Below are 24,066 nucleotides of genomic sequence, written 5' to 3' on the forward strand. Positions count from 1 at the left end.
CTGGCCAACCTCCACAGTGACCTCACCAACTTCCTGGGGGAAGGGAGGAACAAGAGTCTGGAGAGGCAGAGCCTCTGGTCTGGGGGTGATCTACAGACAGCTGGTGGGGCAGCCCCACTTTGGCCCTGAGAAGTGGTGTCGCTAAATGGAGGAGTCTGCTTTCTCAGGTTGGGGCATCTGAAGATGACCTTGCTGGGGGAGGGTGGGTAGTCACCACGTTTGAAAAAAAGAGTCTGAACAATATGCAGGAAGCACCTCCAAGTCTGAGGACTTCCTCTGCTCTGCCTGTCTCTAGGCCCTAGCATTTGCACCAGGCTGAGGGGCTCACAGTTGGGGAGCTGGAGTTTGCTCGTCTGTTTGCCTCACTGGGGCCTTAATCGGTCAGGGGTAAGTTGAGGTTCACCCAGCCCTGAGCAGGCCGTGAGGCTTCAGTGGTGCTGGGAGATGCTGGCAGCCCTCAGAGACAGCTAGCTCTGCACCAAAGGTCCACGGCTGTGCAGAAACCCTGTCATGAACTCGCCACATGACAGGGGACAAGTGGCTTCACTTTTCCAGGCTCCATTCCTCCTCTGACAAAGTAGAGGTTCGGGCAGATGGTCGGAAATGTCTCCCTTGGCTTGGTGGGAAAGGACAGGGAAAAGCTCTCCTTCACCCGGCATCTGAGGCCCTTCAAGGTCCTGGATGTGTCCTGTTTGTTGCTGGGTAAACGCCTTCTCTCAGGTAGCCCCAGGCACTGTTGCCAGATCATATCTGTCCATGCCACCCTCCACACCTGGCTGTGTTATTCCGGTTTGCTCAGCTTGGAACACCTTCTTCAGCTCCTTCCTTGTTCAAGGCCCACCTTTTCCAGAAGACTTCCCTGACCACCCATTCCAGCAACATTGTGCTTTCTGCCTTGCACATGGCAGACGTATTTTGAAAACGATCAACTCACTGCGCCTGGGCCTTTACCATGCAGGTGAGAGAGAGCCCTGGAATGCCATCACTTCCAGAGATGGAAAGACAGGGACAGCTGCCTCTTGCCAACTGTTGTGCCTCAGTGCTGGGCACAGCACAGGGGACACAGTAGGTGCTTCATGTTCATCGACTGAATGAGCAAGCTACATCCTATGGAAGCAGTCCTTGTGCGCAGGACCTCACTCTGACAGGGCTGAGACTGCTGAAAGGCTTGGTGGAGTGGGGCGGGGCCAAGCCAGGTCTGCTCATCTGGACAAAGGGGAAGGCAGAGTGGGCTGGGACTCTGACAGCACCACCCAGGCACAGCCTAGACTCTGCCTTCACCCCCTTAGCCCTGCCCACCAGGGCCCTGGGGAGCAGATCTCCAGGGAGGCTACGAGTGGCCCCGACCCATCCATCCATTCACTTATCCAATCCAGCCCTGGTCCGTGGACCTGGCTGAGCCAAACACTGGAACATCCACACAACTCTTTTGCAGGAAACTGAGGCAGCACTCTCTCCTTCCTTTTAATATTCCCTCTGGCCAGCCCCTCGGCCCTTCTCCTACTCCAGCCAGGGCTTCAGCAGGACTAACCTCTTCTCTTCTGCTCTCTGTGGCCTTGGGAACCTGTGCAGCTGAGTACTGTGAGGTCTGGTTTTCCAAAGAAGTAAAATCCACAAGGAAAAGAAACACAAACGTCCAGATTTCCAAACACGGAATAAATAGGATGTGATGGAAGTCCACATGCCACCTCCCCGCTGTGCAACCTTGGGGCAGGTCACTTAATGACTCTGAGTTTCAATTTCCACCTTGGAAAGATGGAATGCCAACATCTGCCCTTCCTTTTACCAACATGTTTTATAAACTGCGAGGTTTTATATCTTGCAAAACAAAATATTCTGATTCAGAAAGAGGTCATCTTGAAAAATGTCCCAAATCCCTTACTAGCTGGCATGAGCAGGCACTCCCCAGGTGGCCTTGACCACTCCGATGACCTGTTAGCAGGAGTCTAAGAGAACAGGCATGTAGGCTTCAGGCCACTGTGCTTAGGACATTTCTTAACACACAAGGTTCCAGGACACAGTGATCCGAGGGCGGCCCGTGACAATGCCGATGGGCAAGATACGACGGCAGAGAGGGATCTGCCTGCTCTCCTCGCACACCAGTCTCAAACCCGCTTGTGATCTGCTCACTTTATGGCCCGTCCTTGGCAGACTCTTACCCCGACTTTGGCTCTCTCTCACCTCCTGTGGTGCCTGGGCCACTTCCCCATAATCCAGTCCAATAAAAGCTTAGAGGAGGCAAATGTATTTTTGTATGAGATTGAGACGTGCCTGACTAAGAAGGGAAAGGTAGAGCTAGGACTGAGGCAATTAAATAAAATAAACAAAAACCCCCAATAATTCCATATAGCATACTTCAAACATACACAGCCGTGAACTGGAGGTTTACACAAGCCGGAAGCTTCTTTCCACTTGCTGGGATTCAATAGTCCAGCTCCCAGGATGGGGAGCTCCAGTGAACACTGGCTCCCGCCAGGCTTCATGGGGTGACTGGGTTAACTGGGTCATCCTGACCGTTCTCCTGCAAGGAGGCCAGGGACTCCAGGGAACCCAGAGGATGAGGTTATGGAATCTGAAAAGATGCTGATAGAGGCGAGGGCGGTTACCCTGGGTAACCCCACTACCACCAGGGTGATTACCGAAAACCCAACTGCTGAGGGGTGTAATAGCACACGGCCGCGGGATAATCTGGGGACAGAACAAGGGGCAATTTCTCAACCCAAATTCCCTGAGGTCCTAACAAATTATACTCCCCAGAAAGTGCCAACTCCAGAGTGGAAATCTGTTATATAAGAGTGGGAGAACCTTGTATGGGGAGATCTTTGCCCTCCACTTCAGGCATAAAGTGAGACCTGCCACTTCTACTGGGGACAAAGGCTACGTATGTGCGTTGGGGGTGGGCGGAAGGTCTCCAGTGTTGCCTGCTCTCTGGGTACCTGGGCTAAGGCATGCCTGGGGAGGAGAGTGAGGTCACCTATTTGCTATACTACAAGACTCGCACTGCCGTGTGGTGGTTGTCACACCTAGAACAACATGCCGTGGCCTTGTACCACCTGCCTGCCCTCTTTCTCTGCCCTTACTCACCACCATGCTCCTCCCTCGTTCCCCAAGCTCCACGCATCCTCGGCTTGACCGGCACCTCTTCGGCAAGGCCCTTCCTAGCCACATTCTGTCCCCTCTTCCCCTGCCTGTCACAGCACCCTGTTTATTTCCTGCACTGTACTTCTCAAAATCTAGAATAATTTTCCTGGTTCAGTGGCGATTGTCTCTCGCACTGTGTGAGCCCTGAGGGGGTGGGGCTTTGTCCAAAGGCCCCTGTCACTTGTGGGCCCCAGCCCGACACTTGGTCAACTACTGTAACACGGGTTTAAGGATGACCGATCACCTGGAGATTGGCCTTGCCGGGGTCTGGGCAGTGTGTGGTTCAACTAGTTCCCTTGTATTAAAACCCAGAAAAGTGGCCTTTTAGGCGTGGTTGTGAAGAGACTCAGTGCAAACTTGTTTGACCTCCACAAGGGAAGGCAGCCAGGTGTTGTACTGAGGCTGAGGCTGGGATGAGCAGCTGGCATCACACTCTGGTACTTCAGCTGACCATTCCAAGGTCACTGACATACCTTTTGCTCAGAAACAGCCGTACGTGGAAAATGGACTCAGAGGGGTTTGGAACAGGATAGGTGCACAAGGCCAACGTGAGCTCAGAGTGACTGGCCATTGCATTTGCTCACCCTGAGCAGGTAGAGGTGAGGCAGCGGGAGTGCCCAGTGCCCACTGCCCCACCTGGCCGCCTGGCAGCTGGATCCAGGCATGAGGCTGGCTGTGCTCAGTGCTGACAAGCGCTTGGATGCCTCCCTAACGACAGCCTGTGCAGACCTAGTTCAGGAAAGAGCAATTTCCAGTCCCCGGACATATCTTTCCCTGCAGCTTTCCTCCCCACAGCCAGGATCACTTGCTCCAGGTACCGCCGTTCTCAGGTCTCGCTCCTGCTTTCCTACTTTCCATGGCCCCATCTTTCCTCTCCATCCACTTCTCCCATTTCTACCTTCTTCATCAGCATATCTCTGCTTGAGGCAACCATATACCTGCCTTGCTGTCTTAGCCCCGACAAGCCTAGCTCTCTACCTAGAACTCCACTCGTGTGGACCTGCAATTCCATCCCTTCTCCGCCTATCCGATCCCCATCTAGCTCCAATGCCCAGCTCGATGCCTCCAGCTCCTGCAGGCAGCCTTCCCTGACTACGTTAGTCTCCTTCACCCACTCTGACTCCCCAGCACTTCAGCTGTGAGCCATGCAACAGAACCACTGAGTGACAGCAAGCATGAGGGCATCATGGGTGGGCCTCTCGTCTCCCCAGCCTCGCTCGTGAGGGTACTGCTCCTGGGTCACCAACGGGAACGTAACTTCTCTTTTCAACTCTTTTTCCTGTCATGTACAGGGGCAAGGACAGCTGCCCAAGCAAGGGCTCCAGGCGAGTGACTTTGGTCCCCAGCATGGTTTCCTGGCTTCACTGCCCTTTAATAACTCCTGGCTTGTTTTACCTAATTTGCAAACCACCAGGACTAAGAAAATACTCAGAAACCACTGAGTGTAATCCATTCTCTGGCCAGGTAGGAAAATTGAGGCCATAAGAAGGAAACTGGCCTGCTGTGGGCCCCAAGGTTAATCTGTGGCAGAGCTGCCCTAGTCCAGCAGTCTTACTAGTGACTATCATTTACTGAGCCCTTACCGTGTGCCAGGCCCTGCACTAAGCACCAAATCCCTTTTGAATCAGTATATACCAACCCTATGGTTGTGGGTACAATATTCCCATTTTACAGGTAAAGAAATTGATGCTTAGAGCACACAAGTGACTTTCCCTGGGTCACCACAAGTAAGTACCAAATCAAGATTAAAACCAGGCTTATTTAAGTTGGAACTCATATTTTTAATTGCCAGGCTATCCTGCAATCTCATTCTACAATATCTATCCTGGGTGAATAAAGTTGGGCCGAGGGGCCCAAGGCTGAATTAGGATTCCCACTTCTGCTCTTGTATTTATACTCTATGGCCCTTTCCACCTAGCCAGCTCCATGAAGTATATAACAACTAAACACCAGAAACAGCCTTGGGCCAGAAAGGGCTTTGGAATTGCTCATTAGGCTGATATAGCAAGCACAGGCACATGCTGCACTGGGAGAAAGGCTGTCAGAGACCAACGCTTTCTGATGACTGGACAGGCTCTCACTGGGGCCAGTCACCACATCCAAATGGGGGCTCACTCATTGGGACCAAACTTTTAAAAGGCTGTGGCAGAGTTAAAAGTGGTAGTTCACTGACCTGCAATGCAGATCGCAATAAACCTGCCTTTCTAGAAATAGCATATCCTATCTTTGGGATATCTCTTTTCGGGGGTAGCTTGGCAGTCTGAATTAGTAAGCAGGTAGTTCCTTAGCAAGCTTATAAACTAAGCAAAAGACATAGAAAATACACAGAGGTCTACTTAAGACAATGGAAAGTGTGCAAAACTATCTCAGCTTCACATTACAGGCCACCCTTTAAGTACCCAGAATGCTCGCATCAATTAGGGTCTAAGCGCCATAAAGGTAGGAACCTTGTGGTTCTGTTCCCAATCAGCACAAGGCCTGGGACAAAGGTGGTATTTTAGGACTGTGAAATAAATGAACGAATGCTTTATGTAGTATATTTCTTCCTTATAAGAAGTCCACGTAGAACTAGTGAACTAGCTATAACAGTGTTTATGAAGAAACATCTAAGTAGCAAAGTAGATATATCCCCACTGTAAAGAGGATTCCAACTCACAAAATATGTTGCTGAAGGACGAGTTATCTGTGACAACAGGAAATCATTGTGAAGCATAGCTCTGAGAGGAAAGCTATTAGTTTCTCACTGATAAAGACATGTATCAAGGAATACGTAGTTACATTTCATTAAAAGAAAACATGTAGTACATATCACTGCCCCCTTTCACTTATGAGGAAATAAAAATTAAGTGATTCCCACTTAAAGCACACAGGGTAGAATCAGACTTAAACCCAATATTCAGATGCCTGATTCTTGGTTCTCTTCACTATGTACATGCTACAAAACAAGTAAAATGGTTGCAACCGATAGGATTTTAGTTTCTTTACCCCTTCTACATCTCCTTTCTTTAAAACCTGACTTCCAACAGCCACTGCTGAAGAATTTGGCTAGGTAGCCAGGTACCACACTTCTCTTGGACACAGATGATTGGCCCAGGGCTGGACACCTGATCTAAGGTCTGTTGAACCACTGGCTAGCCAGGAACCAATCAGATTTAAATGCCAAATTTTGAACTCAAAGAACCAGAGACCGTTGTTAGTTGGTGGTGGTGATCTCCACTGAAAAGTCATGCAGGGTGTGGTCCTGCAAAATCAACAGTAGATGAACAGGCTGCTATTGTGAGTGAACAGGAAGACACGGAAGGCTAGCCTCTAGTTAGGAGAAGATCCCAGCTCGGCTTTAAATCCACATAGTACCCAAGAGAGAGACAGACCCAAGAAAAGAGTCTCCCTTTGGCTTGTGCCGACTTTCTGGTTTCCAGTTCCCGGTTCCTGAGAGGTAGAGATGTATTTCCCACCCTGGGGTTTGGAGAGATTTTTCGACATCCTTTTAATAATCTTCAATAATCCTTTCAATAATGAGCAAGACTGAATGGCTGGTCTAAGGCTTAGTTTTCTCACCTGTATAATCTCTCATCTGCATGGACCAGCAGAGCTCAAAATTCCTTGCCAGCACAATGCTCTGATCTTAGATTCTCTAGCTATGTGCCTCCGAGGAAGTAGAAACACTCCTAGTATTATCACACTGGTGCCAGGAAAGAAGCAAAGACTCAGAGAAGGAAAGCTGAGGCAGGAAATGAGCATATCCTCGTGTCCCTCCCTGGCCCCTAGTCCTGAGAAGAAGGAAACAATCCCGGAAAGTTGGAAACAGCTTTGCTCAATACAGAAATCAGAGCAACTGAGATCCTGCCATTGCCGCTTTGCCAGAAGTTAGACCAGATTATGCCTGCTAGAAGGTGAAGCCAATGTCGTCTTTGAGGCATAAAAATGTCCCTCAAAGGAAGCTTCTCAGGTATTGTTTATGTCAAGGGTGGAGGAACTTCCAAGGACAAGACAACAATGGTGGCTGCATGCCCTGCTGGTTGGCAAAGTTAACGAAGCTGTTGACTCTGCTAGATTTGTCCCTGTTGATCAATGGAGAAAATGAATCCTTTCCTGGCTGGGTCCCAGACCCATCGCTTGATCAAAAATGCTTTTCCTGAAGCCACTCAGGTCTTACTTTGGGAGTCTGACATCTATCCACCTACGTTCCCTGGAATAGGCTTGTCCTCAGTGCTGAGTACAAATCACCCTCCTCAGATAGCCTTGCCTGTTGCTTGTCCCCCAGTTCAAAGGAACAATTAGCAATGTGAATTCCCATGACCTATGAGCACCATGCTGGAAGGAAGGACACAGGTGCATCCTTCTGCAATGACGTTCCAGGGAGCCTTGTGGTCATCTCATCCAGCCTGTGTCTCTCACTGACCTGCAGCCTCAGCAGTTTAGGGATGATCCCACCCAGGATCAGCCCACTCTCAGCCTTCCCCCATTTCCTCTGTAAAGGAGAGAGATCTCCGCTGTTGGACTCTAAGGAAATGGTTTAACCCCTTAGCTTGTTACTTTAGCTACAAAATGGTTAGTGTCTTCTATTGCACGGAGTCTTCCATGATTGCAGTCAAATAATGCATGTGAAGTACATGGCCCGACACCTGGTGTTTACCGTTTACTGACTCTCAATTGTCTTCCAGACATATCTCTCTTTAGACCATGAGATTATAGAGTGCTGGCGCAACCACAGCTTCAAATCGCTTGGTGGCTATGGTTCCAGCCAGACGGCTCTGATGAGCAGACAGAGCCAGAGGTGGCCGGATCCCTCTATGGACACCCTACTCAAGGGACTTCCAGCCAGTGAGAAGGGGACACAGGCAGAGTCTTGGCTCCTAGTGGGCAAGGCGAAGCCCCGGGGCAGGGGGATGGCATAAACTGGGACTGCTGCCCTGACAATTTGAGTAGAAATGGCTCGACACACCCACCATGTTCAAAGGTCAAAGGCATCACAATTGAGTCTTTGTTCTAGAGTTCAAAAGCCTCACCAGTCCTTCTAAAGCCAGCTTGCAGGATGCACAACACACCTCTCCTCCCTCACCATCAGACATTCAGCTTCCTATACGTGGGAAATCACCCACCCAAGCGTCCGCAGTTTGGCCCGCATCCTTTCTCCCCTCTACCCATTTAGTTTCTCTGGTTAAACTGATCGTACACCCCTGGCCTCCTGGGTTCTGCTGGCAACAAAGAGTGTGGGTTTGTACAGTGAACACAGCACTGCAAGGTCCCTGTGTAAACATCTGCTGCTGGGCAGCTGTCCCCACAAGGGTAAAGGTACAAAACTCTCAGAGGAGTGGAAAAGCCCAGACCAGGGAGGCTCTCCCTACATGACACCCAGGGGCCTATGGAGTCTCCCAGCCACGGAGTTCAGACCTGGGAGAGGACTCAGGGAGGTCACCTGCTCCAGGCCCTGCTTCCGAGCAGCCACCAGATTCTCTCTATTTTACAGAAAGGATAACTGAGGCCAAGAGGGATTAAGGGACTTGAAGCCACCCAGCCAGTAGGTGGTAGGCAAAATCCTGCTTCCAGGGGTGGCGGCTCCCTTAGAGGGTCTGTGTGCCAGAGTAGGCTGCTCGGGGAGTCAGGCTGCCTAAGCCCCGTCCAACAGCCTTTAAGGACTCCTCCGAAGAGGAGGTGACTCTACACCTTTTCCAGGCCTAACACAGAACCCTCACTTTACCAAGGTTCCTCCTCCTCCACTCCTAGGCAGGGCTCCATGTGTTCCCAGGGTCCTGGATATGGGATGGGAAGGCAGAGGACACACATGTCCCCGGGAATCAGGGAGTCATACACAGCAGGCTGACTTCTTTTTGTGTGAAGCCTCCTCCTGAGACATCCTGGCCAGGGGCTGGTACTCACTCTTCCTGCTACTCCAGGGTTACAAGGCTGTGCTGGTGACACAGGCAGTGAGGTGGCAGGAGGGTCCCTAAGCCAGTACTCTACTTCTGAGCAGACCTGACCTTATACGGAGAAGCAGGCCTGCCTTTCTTTGGAGCGAGCTCCAAAACAAACATCTCTCTTCAGCTGGTGCCTCCAGTTCTACCATTGGAGATCCCCTCCTTTGAGTGCTTAGGGTTTCCGAGGCCAGGCTCCTGTGACAATGCAGCTTCCCTGGAGGGCAGGGGCATAGGGCTGGTACTGGGACAAAGGCTGGAAGGAGACCCATGTGGGCACCTGGGGTGAAGGGCCCAGGCCTTATGCTAGGGACATGGCTCTACTGGGGTGACTATTTCTGCCATCCACCTTGACGGTGACTCCAGTCGAAGGCAAAGCCTGACCTCTCTGAGAAGGGAACAGTCTATGAAGACTCCAGACCCGGGAGGGCCATGAGTCAGGCCTATGTTGGCATCACAGCCTAGGGTCACCTCCCCCAGGAGGCCTGCTGGGATTTCTTTAGCATTCCTACAGCTGCTTGCTGCCCGCAGGCACCCGGAAACATCCTTGTTTTGTTCTGCTTTTGACCTCGGATGACCCACTTTCCTTCAAATTGTCTGTATATTAGTTACTCTGTCTACAGAATGGGCACAATCATCCTTTGGTATGCCTTCCTTTCAGGGCTTGAAATACTGGAAGGGAAATGAATGGGACAGGAAAAGGAGAACAGGCCCCGCCCCTCTGGGAGTGTCCTCCAAAGGCAGCCCAGAGAGGCTCCAGTGCACAGGCCTTCCCTCGAAAACTGAAACCAAAACACAACGCCCTCTCTTCAAAACCAATTCAAGCCCAGCAGGCCCTGGGCAAACTGCTGATGGATGTCCTGAGCCAGAGGCCTGAACCTGGGACTGCCCTCCTCTTTCCACCTGCAAAGACTCCTGTTGCCAAGGGCACCGAGGCACTTGGGCTCACCTGGCAAGGACCCTGGAACCAGCAGCCCCATGGACGGCCCCAGACAAGACAAAACCTCAGCTCCCAATGAGAGGGCCGCTGCTACAGGACCCTCCCTGGCCCTGGGACCTGGCTTCCTCCCCGTCTGGCCCTCTTCCCGGGTCCTGGCAGTCTTCAGCTCGGCAGGGGGCAGTCAGTTCACTGCCCAGATACTAGCCAACCCACACAAGCCTGGCCTTTCCTCAGACAACCTGCCAGGGGCCTGAGGACCCTGGACCCCACAGTGACGTCATGGCCTGCCTTCCCCACCAGCTACCCGGATTCTCCCACCCCTGCCTGGATCCTGGCTCAAAACACGGACCAACAGAAGAAGCTGCTGTAGGGTGCCCCTGAGCTGGGAGTCACCTTCCGCCTGGGCCTCAGAGGGCACGAGGACCCTGAGCACGGGCTGCACAGTTATACCCACGCTGCCACCCTGGCCTTGCATTAACACAAGCTGGTTAATCACCCCGAGCGGTGGAGACATTCTTCCACCACCAGGCAAACTGCTGGCCTGCAGCCCAAACCAACAGGGGAAACTTCAGCCTCCTCAGCCTTCTCCCCGCCAGATGGAAATAACGTATAGCTGCAGAGGTGGGGGAGGAGGAAGGGAACAAAAACCAGCCGTCCAGTCCAAGGAGCCAGGCTGGAACCAGGCTGGCCGGGGCACTCACCGCTTTCGTTCTTCTCGATGACATCCACCACCTCCCCCGCCTGGAGGCTCAGCTCCGAGTTCTCCTGCTTCTTATAGTTGGACACCACCACATACTGTTCCAGGATCATGGGCTCGGCGCTGGTGTCGGCACCTGGCGAAGGCAGAAAGCACGCGGTGAGCCAGCGGCCAGCCATGGCCCCGCGGCCGGGGCGCCCCCTGTCCATCGGCCTCGGGGGAGGCTGCTCTGTCGCCAGCGCCGCTCCGAGGGGCTGCCTGCAGCCAGGGTTCGCAGCTCGCTAGGCCCCAAGGACAGGCCATATAGCAGGGCCCCACACCGGCCCGCTGCACCGCGGGGGCCGGGGGACATGGGGAGCCAGGGGACAGAGCGGGGAGTGAAGGGAGGAGAAAGACAGACAGAGACAGAGATGGAGGCCAAGCAAACTCAGAGGAAAAGCCTGTTGCTGTGATGAGTTAGTCACAGCTCAGCACGAGGGAGGCAAAGCAGAGGCCTGGGGCGGACGTGGTCTCTCCAGACCCTTCAGCGGCAGGGCGTGAGGGGAGGGCCGCAGGCGGGCGGGTGGGCGGCCCATGAGGGCTGAGGCCAGAGTGGAGGAGAGAGAGAGAAAGGCAAGGCAAGGAGGAGGGCTCCTGCCTCTCCCCCAACCTCTGTAAACCCAGAGAGAGAGAGAGTCAGTAGTCCTCCCCTCGGGAGGGAGAGGAGAGAGCCAGAGAGAAGGTCCCCGCAGCCCGGGCCCAGGCGAGAAGTCAAGAGGGTTTGAGGCCGCCAATCACTGGGGTTTACTCGCAACCCTTAAATAGAAACACATGAGACCCATCGAATGAGGAGCCGGGGGTGGAGGCAGGGGAAGGGGAGGAGGGCCGAGACTGTTTACTTGAAACCCAAGAAGAAAGTCCCAGCGCCAGCGGCAGGCCAGCCCAGCCCACCCCCCGCCAACTTTTCCTCAAGTTCGGCTCAGTGCCTGCCCCTTGGGCTCACCAGGGTGCTGCCGCGGCACACACAGATAGCCTCAGGCTCACTGTAGCATCCTCACTGCCTGAGGGGGCCCTGGCCTGGCCTGGCTGCTGCCCACTGGCCACATGGAGACTGACTCAGTCTCCCTTTGCTTTTAAGTGCTGGGGTGTGTGGTCGGGCTCCTGGGAGCCTCCAGCCTCCCTCTCCTGGTAACTTCACGGAGCTTCAGGGGTCCAAAGGTGGGATGCGTAGGAGGGCAGGCTCCCAGGAGCAAGTGACTTCTCTGGCCTCCTCAGCCGCCCGACCAGCGCAACGTTCGTTAAACAAGCGCTAGGCTGGAAGTCTGGGTGGACAGGCTGGGTGCCCATCTCGGTGTACTGGCTGTGTGGCATTGACGTACTGCTTAAACCTGTCTGCGTCTCACCACTGACAATCACCAGCACTCGGGTGGAGGTGGGAACAGAACACATGCCCTGCTGGGAGCTGAAAAGATCCACGAACCAGAGACCCACTGGTCGCCTCCTTTCAGAGGCCTTCCCGACCCACCCCCGGCCCAAAGGGTATTTCCAGTACACTTATTAAACTCTGCGTCTACCGCTCTGCACATCTGCCGACCTCCTGGAAGGCTGGGGGCTTCACACCACCTGTCTGGCTGTAGAAATGGCTGCGACAGGGTCCCCAGGCGCCACAAAGGCCCCCTTCATGCTTTAGCCTGCAGCTACTTTCCCTATATGTCCGAGTCTAACTTGGCAAATGTTCCGCGCCAGGCACGGACACTGTCCCATTTTATCCTCACAACAACCTTCTTACCTTCCCATTTCACAAAAGGCAATGCAGAGGCCCAGAGGGGGCAAGAGGCTTGTCCAAGCTCACACAGCTGCCGTGGAGAGAACCAAATTCACTCAGTGTTTTAGGTTCAAGCCCATCTCTTTCCATCACAGAACTGCCTCTGATTTCTGGTTCTAGACATCCCGTTCTTCTAACACAGCGGTCCTCAACTCAGTCCCACAAAGTTGCCTAGGGAACTGTTAAAGAATGCTGGTGCCTGGGGTAATTTTTAGACACCCTCCTCTCACACGGTTCACATGCACAGCCAGGGGTGAGAAGCGCTGCTTAGATCTGCAGGTCTTTCCACAGCCAAGGATCTTACCCAGGGCAGGAGGCAGTGAAGGCCAAATAAACCCACTGCCCCAGCTCAGCCGTTTGGAGACCCCCAGAAAAGGGTCTGTCCCAGCTGAGGCCCGCCACATGGCTATGCACATGCACGGTCCCAAGCAGCCCCTCCAAAGCCGGGATTGTATTTCAGACAGAAATGCAACCAACAGCTGGGCAGCAGGGCCATCCTGGCTCAGCACTCAGACTCAGCCAGCTTCTGCTCCTGCTCCTGCCCCTGCCAGCCGGACAGAGGCAGCGCTAGGCGGTGCTGACAGGGACAACCTCCCGCTGGGCCCCTGGGGAGGCCATCAGTGCCTCTGTGGCCAAGGGCACTTCTTAAGTGCACCCGGTACAAAAAAAAAAAGGGCTCCCTTTCCAGTTTGTGGGAAAGGACAGCTCGAGATACAAACGGGAGCTCCCCGGCAGCAGGTTAGAGAGCTTCCAAATCCTGAGAGTGCCCAGATGACATCCGCTGGTGCTCACTCGTGGGCGGCACCACGCCACGTGCCGACCTCACGCCGACCTCACTGTCTCGCCATCTTGTTTGACCCTCACGACCACCCTATGCGCTAAGTCCTGTTACAGCCCCATTTTACTCGCAGGCAGACTGAGGCCCATGAGTAAGCGATTCCCCTAAGGTCGCAAGGCTGGCTCACCACGTGCTTTCTGACCTTACGCACTGTACCTGACCTGCGAAGCCATTGGTACCCTGGTTTCTAAAGAGGGGCCCCACCTCATGCTGTCCCTAGACACCGGGCACGTGGTTGGTGCTTAATAAAGACTGGACTGTGGCTTCTTTGTTGATTCTTGGTACATCTATTGACCAGATCACAATGCCCATTAGGTGGTTGGCACTCAGTAAACGTTTGTGACATGAATGAAAAGGCAGACAGGTAAACAGAGCGACTTAATGATTTGTTTTGAGCCAATATAGATAAACCAGACAGGGCCTCACCTCTGAAATGTGGGAAAACTAGACAACTGAACTGTGGAAGAGAGAAAGGGGAGATGGGGAAACGGAGGCACAGAGGAGCAAGGAGCAAAGGGCTCGTGGCCAGAGGCTGCCGGCGAGGACAAGCGGGGCTGCTGGGGAATGGAGAGACATCAGCTCGTTTTAATCTAAGCCCAGGAAATCTGAGGCGAGATTTCAAAGAGGGGAAAAATCCACATGCTCCTCCCCCAAGCCCCTCGGAAAAGAAGGCAGGTGGTGGCACTTACTGGAGGCTACGCCAAAGGCTGGGGGACAGACACACTCACAGACAGACACACTCTATCCTCCTGGCTGCCCTGCCCTCCCCCAGCACATGCAGGCTCCCAGCTTGCTTGCTGCTGCCTCTCGCTTGGCATCGGCCTTTTAGGGTGTTGCCTGCCCAGGACTGCCCGGGCAGGCGTGAGCTGAGAGCAGGTATCCAGATGAGAAACTACTCGGCAGGCGGGCGGTGGGTGATGTCATCCCACAGAGGCTGCTCTGGAACCCCTCCCAGCCAAGGCCTGGAAAATTGGGGGCTGAAGGAAGGAGGAGGGGCAGTGGAGGGAGACTCCTGTCTTCGGATGGGAAGGGTTGGGCAGCGGCATGGAGAATTGGACCCTTTTATAGAAGAGAGCCCCTCCCAGGTTGAAAGGGGGCTTGTAAGAGTGTCATTCAGTGAAGAGCCCAAGGGCCCGTGCGCCTTACTCAGAGCCCCTGGCTGGGTCTGCTAGGGCTTTGGCAGCTCCCTCGGGCCCTGCCCCACCCTTGCCTCACACCTGCAACTCCTCCAACTACCACCTGGATGGACCCCTGGCTCCTGCCAGATCATGGCTGCCAACTTAAACTTCTAAATGAGGCTTTTGCCAAGCCAGTCCCCTGCTTCGACACCTTCAGGGGGTCCCGGTGGCCTATGGAATAAAGGCCGAATTCAAGCTCAGACTTTCTCGACAATCTGAGTTCCCCAAGTTGTATGACACACGCCACCCCCCCACCCCGCCCCATTCCAGGCAACACTCGTCATTCACCCCGGGCACCCCCTCTGCGTCGGCCACACTGTTCTGTGAAGCCTCTTCCTTCCAAGCCTTTGCGTTAGCTGGTGCCCCTGCCCGGAATGCCTTCCTTTCTACCAATCCCAGTTCTCCCCAGCCATCTCTGCCCTCCACGAGTTGCCTGACCGCTCCCACTGTAGCACTTGCTCCTGTCCTGTCCCGTCCTGTCCCGGGGTTTTCGTTGGGCACTGTTCCGCAGCCAGACCACGTGCTTTAGACAACAGCTGCCTCGGCGGGAGGAGATGGCCCAGGACCGGCGCCCTAGGACACGGCACTGGACACAAGAACTGCAAAAGTGTAAGACCGGAGTCTGAGGAGCTGAGGTCTGGTCCTGCGTGGTCCTTCCCAGCTCTGTGACCCTAGGGAGGCCACTTCCCCGCTTGGAGCTTTAGCTTCCTCATCTGTAAACAGGAACAGTAATGGTACTACCTCACGGGGTAGTGCCAAGCATGGTAAGGGGTGGGAGATTTCAGGGAGGAACAGAAGGGGTTCAGGTTCCTCTGCAGCCTCAGAACTAGCAGGCAGCTCAGGGCAAGGGTCACAAGTGCCTGGAGAAGGGTGGCCGGGGCTGTGTCCCTGCAGCATTTCCCTCTCAGATCCCACCTCCTAATAGGCAGAGGGCACTCGCCAGCTGGAGAGCCCGATAAGAGTCCTCAGGGCCACTCTAGGGGGCATACTAGGCCAACCAGCCCAAAGACCCTCGCCTACAAGGACCCGGGCATGAGCCCTGACCTCTGAGTCTCCTGCCTCATCTAACTCTCCTACATTCCACCTGGGAAGCCAAGGCCCAGAGAGACCTGCAGACTCACCCAAAACAGCCCGAACCCTAAGTCCCGTTCACCACTGCCTCCCCTCAGCCTCTTCCTCCAAACAGTTGGGCTCATCCTGAGAAGCCAAGTCTGTGGTGGCCCCTACCCCAGGGTCCCCACACTATGAACCCCCGCAACCCTAAGCATCCCACTAAAGTTCCTCCAGTCCCTCACAACTGGTTCCTCCCAGGCTGGACTCAGCCTGCCGGCTTCTCCATAGGCCCTTGGGCGGCCAGGCTATACGTTTAGAGAATAAAATGTATTGTCGTGGGCCAAGTAGGCTCTGGCTCACTGGCTCACAAAGAGAGGAAAAAGGGACAGGAGCCCAATTATTAGCTCAGGCCCAGGCCCTTGTCACAGGCAGCACCAGAAGGATGATTACAAGGGGGCTTGAGACAGGCGAGGGGTCCCCCTGTCTGCTGCCTTCTCCTCTGGCCCCCCATCTCAAGATGTCCACCTCCCACTTCTTGCCCACAGCTGAGCCTCAAGCTCTGACCCTTCTGCATTTTCCCCCAAGCCTGAACCTCTGCTCTCAGGTTTGCGTGGTAGAGAGGGGCAGGTCAGGTAGCACTTCCAGAAGTGGAGGGGCTCCTAGAAAAGGCTTCTGGAAATCCCATCCCTCTGCCTGCCACCTTCCCCCTCTAGCAACTGAGAACCCTGCTGTCCAGGTTTTCTATAACTGTCCAGTAAGACCAAAGACTAAAGGCAGGTCCCTGACACAGCTCTGTCCAGACAAAGGGCATAGGCCTAAGTCTCTGTAGGCCATCCTGGGCCAGGCGACCCAAAGCCTGGGAAGCCTCCTGAGTCCAGAGGCAGCACCAAGCTCCGCACCCTCGGGCACAGGGGCCTGTGATTTCTGTCACTGGCACAGGACTTCCTGTCCCCTGCTGCAGCTCCCCAGTGAGGACCACTAGAAACCAGGCTTCTGTTCTCTGCCTCACGTTAACCGCTTAGAGTGAGATTAATAATCCTGGCTGGGACGGCCAATTGCGTTAATGTTGAAGATGATGGTAGGGGTACATTTTCCGTGTGCTAGGCTCCCTGTGAGGTAACACAGCATGCATGCACCCACATCGGGTGGTTAGAGAGCCATGCCGAGGCAGCACGGCCAGGACAGGGCAGAGCTGGGATTCACACCCACATACTCTAGGTCCAGAATTCATTTGCTTACTGAGCTATGGCGTCATTACCTAGCAGAGGGCTTCAAGGCTGGACCTGAGACCTGAAAAGAGTTAAAAGGCAGGCAGAGAGTACAGCCAGTAGAGGGGCAAGAGAAGGCAGAGAAGATGCCTGACGTGCCGACAAAGGGCTGCTACGTATCTCAGGGAGGCATGCGGCAAGCAGCCGGCAGCACCGGCTCCCACGCATAGATGCCTGGGACACACATGTTCACACACATGCACTCCCATGCGCACTGGGCAGTACCTGTCACGTCCTTTTTGGGAGACTCAGCCCAGCTGGAGAGCCACACTTCCGAGTCCCCGAGAGCAAGCAGCAGCAGGAAAGGAGAATCAGAGGAGAGAGAACCGTTAGGCAGGCAGGAGGTCCACCGGGCGAGTGGCTGCAGGCCCCGCTTTGGGCTGGCGGAAGGCGGGGGGAGGGGAGGAGAGTGATTTCCTGGCCCTGGGCTGTCTGCTGGGCGTGGGCCGGAGTGATTACAGAGGCGCTGGGACACAGCCGGCTGGGACAAGGATAATGAGGTGTCTGCCGAAACGCAGGCATCCTCTGGAGCACAGAGAAGCCCACACAATCCTTGCCTGGAACGGGGCCCATGGATTATTACTGCCCTGGAGAAGGCAGCCTGGACCCTTCTCTCCAGCCATGTGGGTGGCTAGCCCCATGGGCCCGGGTGTCTCCAAGGACCCTCACCAGGCCAGCAGGCTCAGCAGCCTGAACCTGGAACTTCATACGTCAGGGTTGGAGAACCCAAGGCCAGTCTCTGGGCTTGGAGCACCACATCACTGGGCCCTGAGGTCTTGTCCAGTCCTTGTCCCCGCCCCACCCTCTGACGAAGATATGTCCTGGCAGAATGGAAGGAGGCCTCATATTAGAGAGTCTCACACCCCAACTCCATTCCAGGCTCAGAAGTCATGTCTGATCTGGGCCTCAGTTTCCTCATCTGTGAAATGAGGCTAAAAGTTGTTTTCCTGTCAAGAGGGAGGAGTGAAATCAAAACACCTAAAAGGACATATGCTTGTGAGACATTTTAATGAGGCAGAAAGCTCTTAGCCGAATCAATGGTGTGAACATTTCTAGAATATCAGAGGGTCAACATGTAATAAATAGACAGCCTACCCATGGTGCATAGTGGCTCATTGACTCCCCATTACAATTCCTCAAGGCAGGTATGCATTTTTTGCCCTGTTATACAGGGGAGAAATCCGAATGCAGACAGGGGAAGTAACCAGCCCAAGTTCCCACCAAGCACACAGTGCCAAAGCCAGAAATGGAACCAGGTCTGGGCACAGCCTGGCTTGGGCTTTCTCTACTAAATAGCTCATCACCTCCAAAGGAGCATTCTGTTGGCTGCAGTGGGGACAATGAGGAGGAAACCTGAGATGCAGGTCTGAGAGGCGAACTCTTTAACTGCCCACCCAGGGCTGGCCAGGATTGCTGCCTGACCCAATGACAGAGTAATCATTATCATAACAGCAGCAAACATTTATACGGGATTTACTGTACGCCAAGCATTGCGCTGAGCACTCACATATATAGTAACACATCTGTTTTTCACAACAAACCTATAATGATAAGGTATTTCCTCCATTTTACAGATGAGGAAAATGAACCAGAGAGGTTAAGTACTTGCCCGAGGTCACACAGCGAATAGAGTATCTGTGTCTGGTGGGGACGCAGACTTCAGGCGATCAGTTTGATGCCACTCACCATTTAAGGCACCTAACTCTCCCTCACTCAGCAAGCCACCTTCCAATTGGCAGCCTGGCCCTTCCAGTTCTCACTGTAAACCAACAGAGCGGGGCTCCAATGGAGAGATGTAGCGAGGCCTCTCGAGTCTGGCTGTCTGGATTCAAATCCAGGCTCTGCCTCTTTGAGGAAGTTACTTAACCTCTCCAAATCTGTTTCCTCACTTGTAAAAATCCAGATGAAATGATATATTTACCTTCTAGGTTGCTGTGAGGATTAAATGAGGTAAATATGCAATAAGTACTCTGCACAGTGCCTAGGATACGGTCAGTGCTCAATGACCGTTAGCCCCCCATCGGCGGTATCGCCCATAAGCGTGGTTCAGTCGGCTCTGAAGCACCAGAGAAATCACTGCTGGAGCTGCAAAGATGAAGACCAGACGGCGCTCACATTGGATGCAGCAAGAAAATGCTGGCACCTATTAGAGATGCCTCCCCATAGAAACCCCCAGGCACAGGCCAGCTGGAATTGGGGGTGGAGGGCCTCTGGGGGACTGCCTCCGGAGGCAGACATCCTGCGGCCAGAGCCTCTCACTGGGCATGGCAGCGAGACGCCTCCTCAGACAGCAGGAGCTATGCTAACACCCCAGCAGGGCAAAGACAAGACAGATGCACTGAGGCCCTTTGAGGCTTTAAGCTGGGCTGGGCTTTAAAGTGGGTCTGAGTTCGGACTGTGGGGCTTCATTGCCTGGGGCCACACCTTGCTGGGGTTATAACTTCCTGCTGCTGTGCCCCAGATATTGCTAAGTGGGCTGCCCCGCAACAAGGCTGCGCCAGGCCTAACCTAGCCCCATCGGGCCCACCCAGCCCTGTACTGACCGAGCTAAGAGGTCAGCCACATCTCTTTCCATCTCTGTTAGCTTTGTTACCTTATGCACCTTCCTTTTTGGTTTCCTTTGGATTCTTCAGAAGGAAACTGTTTGGAAAATGCTAACCCCTTTCAGTGAGCCAAGGGAAATTATTTGGCCTAGGCCTAGAGAAACCTTTCCTCTGCTAGGACAGGAGTCGACAAACCTTTTCTAAAAAGGGCCAACAGTCAATATCTAAGAGTTTGTGAGTCACATGGTCTCTGTCAAGACTCCTCAACCCTGCAGTGGGTGGTGTGTCAATAAAACTTTATTTACAAAACCACCTGGGCGTGGCCTGGGGGCAGTGGTTTATCAACCCCTACGCTAGAAAATAAGGGCTCTCAGAGAGGAGGTACACCGAAAGCCTAGGAGAGAGAAGTTGGGACCCTCAGCTCACCCAGACTAAATGCTCACAAGGTCCTGGCTGCTAGAATGATCGTCTTCAAGAATCATCTCGAAGGGACTGATACCCTTCCAGGCCCTTGGGGATTTGGCATTTGGACAGGCAGGGGGAATGGACAGGAGAGGATTCCTCAGCCTCTGGAAACTGAGCCCCTACGAGGTGTAGAACAGCCTGAGCTCATGCCCGCCCCCTTCATCCCCCCGAAACAGGCCTTCCCCTCTCTCCAAAGGAAAATGGGAAACATACCAGAAACGAGCCTGTCTTTTTAAAAGAAAGTCTTTTTAAAACATGATTTATTTCCCAGTCCCCTGGATCCACAGAATTAATCTAGTTCTGAGGTCCCCGCCCCAATTTCCCCCCTTTGGAGTGCCTTCTCCCCAGCCCACCCGAGCAAGCCCTCTCCCAGGGTGGGAAGGACCCCCCCCCCCCTGCCCCGGCCTCATTACAATGAACAGAGGGGAGCCCCTGGCTCACAAACCCTGGCCCTCTGGCCAGGAGGCAGACAAGGGTGCTGGCTCAGGGCTGGGAAAATGGAGAGACAGAGAGACGGGGTGAGGGAGCAAGAGGAAGGCGCCGCCAAATGAGCAGCTGTGACTGACGCAAACCAACTGCTTCCTGCCCTCCCTGCCGTCTCTACCTCCCTCTCTTCTGGTGACAGAACCAAGGGTCCTCCAAAGCAGGGTCATGGGGCTTGGTGGAAAGCGAGAGGCATCCAACTGGGAAGCTGCGTGGCTGGTTTTGCTAAGAACCAGCTATGGGACCTTGGGCAATCTGGCCTCAATGCTCACATCTGTGAGAGCAAGCATTTGGGCCCATGGATCTCCAAGGTACTTCTTTGATGTTCTAGACTCTTCCCGCAGAAACCTGCTAGTCTCCATTACACAAGTGCACCATAGCCGAAACACATCCTTCCAGAGAAACAGACCGCCTTTCCAGAGCAAACCACATGAACACATGCTCAATATATGGAAACTTGAGTCAAAAAAGCAAATGATTCGAGAGGCACCGAGGGCAGAACACTGGAGCAAGAATTTTTGAAAAAAATCTTGGTTCTTGTGCTCACTCAGCCTTTTAGCTCAAATTCTGGGCATTTAGCAAATCTCTAAGCCTCTTTTCCTTCTGTAAAATGGGAATAAAAATACCTAGCTTGTCTTCTTTGTGGGGTATTTTAAGAGTGAAACGGCCTAATGCCCGTGAGAGGTTTTGAAGAGGGATGCAGAAGGGGAGTAGATGAGAGGAACAGAGTGTTTGCCTGGGCGATAGGAAGCCTGGAGACAGGGTCCCTTCCTTGGCCATTCCCCAGAAGTTATGTCCTGCGGCCACCGCCATTCCTCCTGGCTTGCAAGACCTGCAAGAATGTAGGCCCAGAGAAAAACAGGTGCCTACAGGTTCTGGCCAGATACAGTGACCTGAGGACAGATGCTGAACCTGATTCTTGTCAGGTCCAGGTGATTATGAGAAGTCAAAGAACAATACTAGAGGTGCTCTCGACTTTAAGGAAGCTCCCCCTAAACACACACGCACCCAAGCACCACATAAAAAACACCTGCGTAGAACTAAGTTAGGAAGGGGATTCGCACTGGTTTGTAATAAGGTTTCTTTTAGCCTTGAGTTAACTCCAAAGCAGTGAGAATTGGGTTCAATTTACCCAAATCCAGTCTCAAATCATGTTTCCAGGAACCTTTCCTTCCCTGATGCAAAGCAAGTTCCACCCATCCAAACTCATAAATCCGGAGTGGGCTGCGAGCCCAGGTGGGAGAGACGGCAGTGAAGGCAGCCAACAGCACACGCTCCTCAGGGAATGAAAGCAGAGCAAGGGCTCCCAGGACCAGGACAGGGTCACCCGCCTTATCGGCTTACATGGCCCCCGCCCTGGACTCCAGGGAGGGGCGGAGAAGTGGGGACCCTGCCAGGGGCCCCGCATAGAATGAACGCCCCCCCCACCCCTGTCTTCTCCACACCCTTCCATTCTTCGACATCTCGACATCTCGTTGTACTTGAGCTCGCCAGACCTCTCCGACGTTGGGAATTCCATTGTTTCTACCTCACTGCAGCCTCGAGCTGGTTTCTAACTATCTGCTGTATTCTAGTCTTTTGTCTCCTTTTGCCCAACTTAACGAGATTTCTTGTTACCCTCAGACTTCATGTGCTTCCTTTCCTTTTTGACTAGGTCACCGGGAAATTTGGCCATCACTTTCAGGCCATCAACTAATTAGGGACTGACAGCTGCTAGCCCTGTTAAATAACTTTAAAAAAGAGGGAGGGAGGATGAATAGAGCACATCCCTGCTGCAGGCACAGTAGCTCAAATCTTTACAAGGGCCCTTTACAGCTAACAGTCCTTCGCAAAGAAGCGATTCCTTTACAAAGAAGATTTGGCCTACTGATGTCTTCACTTCAGGGGGCTTGAAATAGGTCATCAGGTTCAGGGCAGCAGAAACTGAGGTACGAAGTGATATGAATGCCATCTAGAAAAAGCATGGCATGGGTTAAGGTGGCTAAGACAGAAAGCAAGCTATAGTTTGAACATGACTTCCAATCAGAAGTCACACGGGTGGACGTCTAGACGTGCACAGCTTACAGCTGCGCACGCTGCTACTCACAGGGGGCACTACCATGCGGCTTGCTTCAGGGTGAGCAGCAGCCTCCAGCTCCTCATAAATATGTATGGCATGAAAAAACCATGACCTTTGACTGGAGGGGTAAGGGGTTAATACTGCTCCAGCAGCAACTCCAAGCCCTGGCCTTGCCTCCTACACTCACAGCCTCCGAAGCAGGACTTGCTCCAGACAGTGTGACCTGGGCAGTCGCACAGGGGCCCACCTTCACTTGGCTGAGTGCTCTTCTGTCCACCATTTGAACCCTAACAATTTATGAACAAGAGGCCCCATAACAAATGTACCTGGTCCTGCCCAAGGCCTGAGGGTTCTGGGTCTTAGAATTCTGAACTAAATAAATGGAAATGCTCAGGAAGAAATTTACTAGGGCTGAATTTCTGGGTATCTTCTTAAAGACAGATGACAAATCCTAAGTGGGAAGACGGGCTGCTGTTTGTCTCCAGGTCCTCTCCTCTCCAACATCTCTGGCTTCTCGGTAGTACCCCAAAGGCTGGAAGGAGCATGTGGGGACTCAGGACCAGAGAGAGAAAGAAATATGCCTAAGATCACACAGCAAGCAAGGGGCAGGGCTGGGACTAGAACAATTAAACCAGTTCCCACTTTCTTAACACTCATGCTAGGCACCGTGCCAACCATTTTGGGCCCTATCTAATTTAATCCTTACAACAATCTGTATTTTACAGATGCAGAAAGCGAGGCTCAGAAAAGTTAAAGTTCTTCCCAAGGCCCTATACCAAGGAAGCAATGGGCCAGACTTGGGCCCAGGCAGGCTGGCCAGGAACTAGGAACAAAGGGGCCTAAACAGGGAACTATATCCTCTGGATCCTCCCTGGCCATTGGCCAAGGGAGGCTCATTTATTTCTGCTGGGCTCCTCTTTGTAAAGGCAGCCATATTCCTATTCTTTTTCCTTTCAGTATGAAGGAGCCTTCCTCCTTCCCCAGAATCCAGAGCCTGCGTGGGGGGTAGCCCAGCCCCGGGCAGGAATGCACCACTGACCCTCTGGCCACTCAGCTCTGCAGTCAGAGAACAGTCAGTTCCCCCTACTCAGGTGGGGAATGGGGTGGGGTGGGGTGGGGGCTGGGCCTGGAGCCATTCCACAGTCCCTTAGGGTCTAAGGGCACCAGCCTACGCCACGGCAGGAGCAGCAGAGACAGCCCAGCCCAAATGGATGTGGGCAGACAGGCCAAGGAAGCCCAGGGAGCACTGCTGCTGACCAGAGGGGACTACCCTGGCGGGGGTTGGGGGGCGGGGTGGCAGGTCCGCCATCTTCCCCTTTCCCTTTGCTGAGCAGCCCCAGAGTTTCCTGGTTAAAGACAGGTGCTGTGGTTAGTCAGCGGCACCGTGGGCGGATGGAGGGGCGCTGGGCGGGGAGGCCGGCCGCGTTCTGAGCCTCTGCTCCCAGCAGCTGCTGCCTGACCCCGCAGCAGCCCCTTGGGTTGCAGCCTCCCCCTCAGTTCTCAGGTTCTCCCCTCTCCCCGTGGCGGGGTGGTGGTGTTGCAGGGGAGAGACAAACTCGGCTCTGTTCAGAGTTCCAGGATCCCAGCCACCTTTCTCCCTGGGGAAAGGTCTGCCTTGGTGGTCCTTCCCCATTTACTGGGCTATACCCCAGCCAAAGTCCGAGGCTGTGAGGACGAGGCAG

The 24,066-nt window shown here is 53.8% G+C and overlaps 1 protein-coding gene across 6 annotated transcripts in view; it reads right to left on the reverse strand.

The window, feature by feature from the left end:
* The window catches only part of SH3PXD2A (SH3 and PX domains 2A), a 213,972-nt gene that overhangs the window by 46,277 nt on the left and 143,629 nt on the right, over window positions 1–24,066 (reverse strand). For 4 of the 6 annotated variants that reach the window (XM_016154473.2, XM_016154470.2, XM_016154475.2 and 1 more), the window contains 2 exons: window positions 17,060–17,104; window positions 10,698–10,829 (listed from right to left, as the gene is read on the reverse strand). In XM_016154473.2, the coding sequence (XP_016009959.2) occupies window positions 10,698–10,829; window positions 17,060–17,104 (177 nt within the window). The remainder of the gene's footprint in view (window positions 1–10,697; window positions 10,830–17,059; window positions 17,105–24,066) is intronic. The other 2 variants (XM_016154472.2, XM_036223663.1) reach the window with 1 other exon arrangement.

This window comes from Rousettus aegyptiacus, unplaced genomic scaffold (assembly GCF_014176215.1).
Source record: "Rousettus aegyptiacus isolate mRouAeg1 unplaced genomic scaffold, mRouAeg1.p scaffold_m13_p_6, whole genome shotgun sequence".
NCBI classification, from domain to species: Eukaryota; Metazoa; Chordata; class Mammalia; order Chiroptera; family Pteropodidae; genus Rousettus; species Rousettus aegyptiacus.